The following is a 6,266-nucleotide window of genomic DNA, read 5'->3' as shown; positions in this document are numbered from 1 at the left end:
CCACCGTGTTGACCAGCGCCACCTGCAGGTGGTGTCCCCACCACAGGGCCTCGGCCTGGGCCTCTCCTGATCCAGAGAGCTCTCCGCTGCTGCTTCCTGACTGGAGGGGCCACGACTCATCTGGAGGGAACCAGGGAACGGCAGGGGTTAATGGAGAGGCCACGAGGCTGTTATCGACTCATGTGGTCTGATGCCATGAATAAATGAATGAACTGGACGACTCACAAGAACACAAAAAGAAAAAGCCGAACAAGAAAACAAAAAATCAGCCATCAGGGATCGCTGCAAAAGAAATAATCTTATCATGGACTGGGACTGGGGGAGGATTTTAACATCAGAGACCAACAAACATAAACGATGGATCAAGGAGGCCATCGAGATCAGGAAGCAGGCGAGCTGCTCCATGAACCGGGACGAGGGGGACTACACCCTCTAATACCTGGGACTCCATCCTCCAGAGACCACCGGACGGCGGGGGGCGTGGCCTATCTGACAGATTCTGACAGATCTGTCAGACTGGTCACATGATAAAAAGGACACGTCAGCACACGCCAGATGACGCTCTGAAGAAGACTGCAGTTGCAGTTGAAACATGTCAGCTAAGGTGAAACCATCTTATTTTTGATTTGTCGGTGTAAAAGAAATAACGTTATCCTATGATAGTCAACAACAAAATGAACATCATCCAAATAATAAAAGTTTCTATCTATCTATCTATCAAAACATGATTACAGTGAAACAGCTTTGAAAGAAGTCAAAAGTCACACTGTTTTCCTGTTCAGTCCCTTCAAATTTATTCATTTTTCTGTTTTATTTTTGATTATGTGATCACTTTGCATTTCTTTATGGTCATTTTGTGTCTCTTTGCGGTCATTTTTGTGTGTTTTTGTTCAAATTTTTTGTTTCTGTGATTATTTTGTGTCTTTTTGTGGTCATTTGGTCAACACTCAGGCTTCATTAGCTGTAGCACATTAGATCTAACAGTACAATTGATGATAAGCATTAGCTCTAATACGTTACTGTAAAAAATTAGCTGTCATGCATTAGTTGTAGTATAATATATGCAATACATTAGTTGCAGTACAATAGATGCAAACAATGAGCTCTTATACATTTAAACTATTGCAGTAAAAGATGAATATTAGAGCTAAAATGCTGCAGTAAAAGAAGAATATTAGAGGAAAAATACTGCAGTAAAAGATGGATATCAGAGCTAAAATACTGCAGTTAAAGATAAATAATATGTGTGTGTGTGTGTGTGTGTGTGTGTGTGAGACACTAAACCACAGAAACATAACCTGTAGTTACTGTGCGTAGAACACAGCTGTGTTTACTCGCACTAAGCTCCACTCTCCTTACTGAGCATTTAAAGGTTTGGAAGATCCTCCATGATGGCGGAGGGGACTGATTTCCAGGTCACAGTAGCAAAGAGCACTCAAGGAGTAAGTATAAGTTGGATGCTTAGAAGCGCTATTGTTAAATATAGCAACTTTTATTATTTTCGAGCAGCTGTTTGCCACATGCAGCCCTAAACTGTAACAGCTCTCCAATAGAAACACTTCTTGGTGAACAGTTTTATGACCAGGAAAACAATCTGGACTACAATGTACTCTTCATATATGTTTATATTCATGGAAACAAAACCATTGCTTACTTGTTGAACATTGAATGCAGTGGACACACACCATCAGAGTCAAATGGTTTGGACAAAAAGGGAGTCTCTTACTACTAAATCAAGACATCAAACTTGCGGAAGATCACGGTGGAGACCTCAAAGTTTCGCTCCAGCCATCCATTTGTAGCCTGAAGTCCTGCGAGAGGTTGGACATGTCGGCCCACTTCCTCATCTTAGAGAAGAACTGGATCAGACTGAGACAAGGACATGTTAGGATTTATTTTTTTAAGGCACTGCTAGCTGAACACTGAACTTGATGTCACATATGAGTAATACAATATTGATATTTGTAATGTATAAAACAGTGTTATGGTCACTTTAAGAAGTACCTGCGCAAGGTATTATGGGATGCCTGTTACCCCATGTTTGGCAGTCTGGTCTGGCAGTTCAGAAGTAAACACACTGAAAGACACCACTCTCGTTTCGCCTCATTATATTTTATGTCTATATAAGATATACAGACATTACAATATTAATAACCATTTGTTGTGTAATTAATGTATGAGTTGTGTTGACCTGAATAGAGAGAGAGAATTAACCCCAGGCTCTGAAGGGTTAAATACATGATGGATACACACAGGTCAGGCTGGAAAGCTACAGCTGCGTGCGCGCACGCACGCACGCACACACACACACACACACACCAGTACAAAGAGTGTTTTCACACACACAGCACATTCCTTATAATAAAACAACTAATTTTACTGAAACCGCTAAACTCAAGGTTGTTTAAGAGTGGAAACCATAATAATCCTCCCTATGAGACACCACCAGCAGCTGCATCACATCTCAGTTAACAGAGGAATAAGACTGACAGGTAGAGAGAGGGAAGAGGGTTCTAGGAGGTTCTTTTACAGGATGGTTCCTGGAGATTGGATGAATCGTGTGCCAGAGATATGGACGTATCTGTGCACCAACCAATGGGAGAGCTAAGTCTACACCACGGTTATCCCCACCTTTAGCCAATCACTGTTCAATATTTGAATGATATGTTTGTGTTCAATAACCAATCACATTTCACAATACGGTATAAAATGTTCTGTTCATATCAGACTTTGTCATTTTCTGGGAGGCTGTTCCAGACAGAAAAGGTCCTTGATCAAGATTCTTTTGAGACACTGATGGCAGAAAATAAACAGCTTAACTGGAAAGTAGTAGTTTGTTTTCTATCTCAAAAAACGAACCTGCTCAACAGACACAAGTGTCAAAAAGCATTCACACAAAGCAACTAACTTTCCACTGTAAAATAATAAAAACAAGGGTTTTCTTGCAGTGAGAATTGTTTTACACCATCCAGAGGTTTGAGCAGGCACCAAAGGAAAATAATAACAGAACTTAGTATGAAATCCGTTTTCACATTTTGGGTTCCAAGTACTCAAGCATTATTGATGTGTCTGTTACTGAATAGTGAGAAAAAACAGAAAAATACTCAGATTTTTGTCAGATAAATTCACTCTACAGCATTTTATCAGTCATGCTCACTGCTGTGTGTGGTCAAACATCCATTTTAAGATAAGAAAAACTCAGCAGTAGGTTTAAGAATGAAACTAGCCTAGATGTTAAAGAACGACAAGTCTAAAAAAGAACAGGAAAACATTTTCAGTTCAGTGGCTGAACTAAATAGTCTGATACCAAGTCGAAGAAGTCATCTTGATGGTGTGGTTGCATTTTTGTTAAAATCGAAGATAAACTTTGCAAAAAACTTTTTAATATCACAACTCAACAACCACCTTGGCAGAGCATCTAAAGACAGCAGGTTAAACGCATTCGTTTTCTAATCCTGGATCATTCTTGTGTTGGAATCACCAGTTCACATATTTCTGTTTTCAGAAATCATATGAATAAGGGGCTGCTCTGTTGTTATCATCATATCACAATATCTCATTCAGAGTGCAGTTATTTCTTCTGTTACTGATCTACATCACCATGTAACACAAAACGCCTGCCTGGTGGCTAGTTTGGCCTCAAACAAAGAATGAGCAGCTTCTTCTGCTGCTGCTACATCCCAATACTCATGTTAAAATAATGTGTTTTTTGAAAATGAATACTTGTAAACATTCTACTCGACCCACAAAATCAATTCGGAACCTCTAAATGTGTACACTATGGGCTCTCTGAGAAACGTTTATAACCTGAGGTAGCTCTGTGACACAGACAAAGAGGAGATATAAAAACAGGTCTACTGTGCTTGTTCACTGGCTCCTGTTTAAAATAACTCACTGAACAACTGCTGACATTTTTCAACTCACTTTGGCAAAGCCTGAGTTTGCAAACACATAGTTCATGATCCAGTAGTTTGAAGGATTACACAGCTTTAAAAGAATAAAAGACATTTAACCAGAATCCATTAGTTATTTAAAATAGTTGAGTGTTTTTATGCATTGGGCCGTATTCAGAGGCAGGTTTTACTGGATTATTGTCCTGCAGAGGCGCCAGCGTCTGACCTGAGTTTGGACGAGTGAAGGATCCTCCCTCCATCAGTCCTTTACCCACTGTGGGAGTGGAGCCCTTCCTGCAGGCTGCATCCAGCCAACAGGCCAGCCAGTGCACCACCTCCCCCTGCAGAGACACACAAAGTGAACCATGTTAGCAAACAGCGGCGGCACCATCGTTCTGCTGATATAGAAAGCTTGATGACCGCTGGTCCGCTTCAAGCAATTTAAACAGAAGCATGAAAGGTTATGCACCACAATTACACATGTACACACACTTAGCTAAAACCTCTGCAAAACTTTAACAGCAGAAATCACAAGTGGTTGTTTTGACAGTGAGTCTGTTGAATGCCCCAGTGAGACATAATTGCACAGCATTTTAGCTGAGGTACTGAGAATTACATTTTTAGAAATAAAAGTCAATTAAAAAAAAAAGCACAAAAGACAACTGCATTTGGTCTTCTAACTCATTTTCAAACATAATACCTACACAAAATAGCTGACAGCAACAGCAAATTGGGTTTGAATTATTCTGACAATTATTTCATCTAATGCATCACTTTTTAAGAAAAAAGTCAAATGTGCGTATTTTCAGTTTTTTTATGTCACTGTTAGAAAGCATTTATGTCCACTTTATGATTTTAGATCCTGCATTTAGGTTTTCAATCTCATTTTCTCCTTCCTCTGTACGTTTTTGACATCATAGTAATTCTAATTATTATTTCCCACCTAACACATTTTGTAACGCACAGAAATGTGACACAACCAGGTTGTTGTTGTTGCTATTACAAATTCAATATATTCAGGTGTGTGGCCTGTTCAATCTGGCATCCCATATTTTTATTTTTTTTTTAACCAATTTTCTGACAAGCGATTAACAGAATGATCAACTACTCATCTGGACAATAATCTGAATATTAGACAATAAAAAAAATAATAGTAGCAGCAGGCTGCACAGTAGCTTGGTGGTTAGCTCCGTCGCCTCACAGCTAGAAGATCCTCGGTTTGTGTCCCAGCCTTCCTGGGATCTTCCTGCATGGAGTCTCCATGTTCTCCTGTACATGCGTGGGTTTCCTCCAGGTTCTCCCACAGTCCAGAAACATGCTGAGGTCAATTGGTGATTCTAAACTGTCCATAGGTGTGAATGTTTGTCTCTCTGTGTAGCCCTGTGATACAGTTACCTGTCCAGGTGAACCTGTGATAGACTGTTACCTGTCCAGGTGTCCCCTGCCTTCACCCGCAGTCAGCTGGGATAGACTCCAGCCCCCCATGACCCTGATGAGGATCAAGAGGATCCGACGACTCGACGGACAGACGCTTTATTAATCCCGAGGGAAATTCAAAATATTCAGCAGCTTACATACAAAAACAAAAATAACAAAAAGGCAAAACAGACAGGTTAGTAACATGAACGTTAACGGTTAGTATATACTCTAAAAAACTTGCTGTATAATACTATAAACATTTCTAATTTTAAAATCTATAGAAATACTAATTGTATTAAAAGTCAATAAAACAGTGTTTACACCTTTCAAGACAACGTGGTTTAAAGTGATTTAAAATTATTTAAATGGTTTAAAGTGATTTTGACAGGTAGCACGAAAACACTTGTAAACTACATAAAATGCAGACATTCTACAATCACATTGGATCAGTCCTGATGTGCTCATGACTGCGTGAGTATCAGGTAAACAACACTTAAAACGGGATGATGAAATTTAAGAAAAACAATGCAATATATTATTAATGGTAATAACTTGATTTACACTGACCTTTCTCTCTGGCTGTGGTGGGCACTGGACACTTTACCACCAACAGCTGCTGGAAACTGATTTTTGTTTCACACCTTTGCTTTTTCCTTTTGAAAAACAATCACAGTCCATAACATCTATTTTTTCAGGACAACTCAGATCATATGTCACATAAGGATGTGCAGGAGTGTGACCTGAGTCATGCACTTCATTTCAGTGTGAAAGAAACTTGAAAATGATCAGGTTGAAATGCGAACATTTTTCGACGGTGAATCCCTCATCCCTGGAACACACAGGAGAGAGAGAGAGAGACACCTGTCCTGGGGGACAGGAGGAGTGAGAGACACCTGTCCTGGGGACAGGAAGAGAGAGAGAGACAGATCTGTCCTGGGAACAAGTAGAGAGAGA

General features: G+C 39.9%; 1 protein-coding gene and 1 long non-coding RNA gene across 2 annotated transcripts in view; both read right to left on the bottom strand.

The window, feature by feature from the left end:
- LOC111580826 (probable serpin E3) overlaps positions 1-2,039 on the bottom strand; it is a 7,093-nt gene extending 5,054 nt beyond the window's left edge. Inside the window, exons 1-3 of the mRNA XM_055007348.1 lie at positions 2,035-2,039; positions 1,790-1,869; positions 1-177 (exon numbers count right to left, since the gene is read on the bottom strand). The exon at positions 1-177 is cut by the window's left edge and continues 123 nt beyond it. Coding sequence (XP_054863323.1) covers positions 1-177; positions 1,790-1,869; positions 2,035-2,039 — 262 coding nt within the window. The remainder of the gene's footprint in view (positions 178-1,789; positions 1,870-2,034) is intronic.
- A 1,203-nt stretch (positions 2,040-3,242) lies between these two features.
- LOC118471521 (uncharacterized) lies at positions 3,243-6,011 on the bottom strand. Its single transcript, XR_008600332.1, has 3 exons — positions 5,880-6,011; positions 5,320-5,462; positions 3,243-4,234 (listed from the first exon to the last, which is right to left on the bottom strand). It is a non-coding gene; the product is annotated as an uncharacterized LOC118471521 (long non-coding RNA).
- Between the last annotated feature and the right edge of the window lie 255 nt (positions 6,012-6,266).

The sequence above is a fragment of the Amphiprion ocellaris genome, chromosome 22, assembly GCF_022539595.1.
Source record: "Amphiprion ocellaris isolate individual 3 ecotype Okinawa chromosome 22, ASM2253959v1, whole genome shotgun sequence".
In the NCBI taxonomy this organism is placed as follows: Eukaryota; Metazoa; Chordata; class Actinopteri; family Pomacentridae; genus Amphiprion; species Amphiprion ocellaris.
The sequence above is the reverse complement of the archived record's forward strand: the minus strand, read 5'-3'. Positions and strand labels throughout refer to the sequence as shown.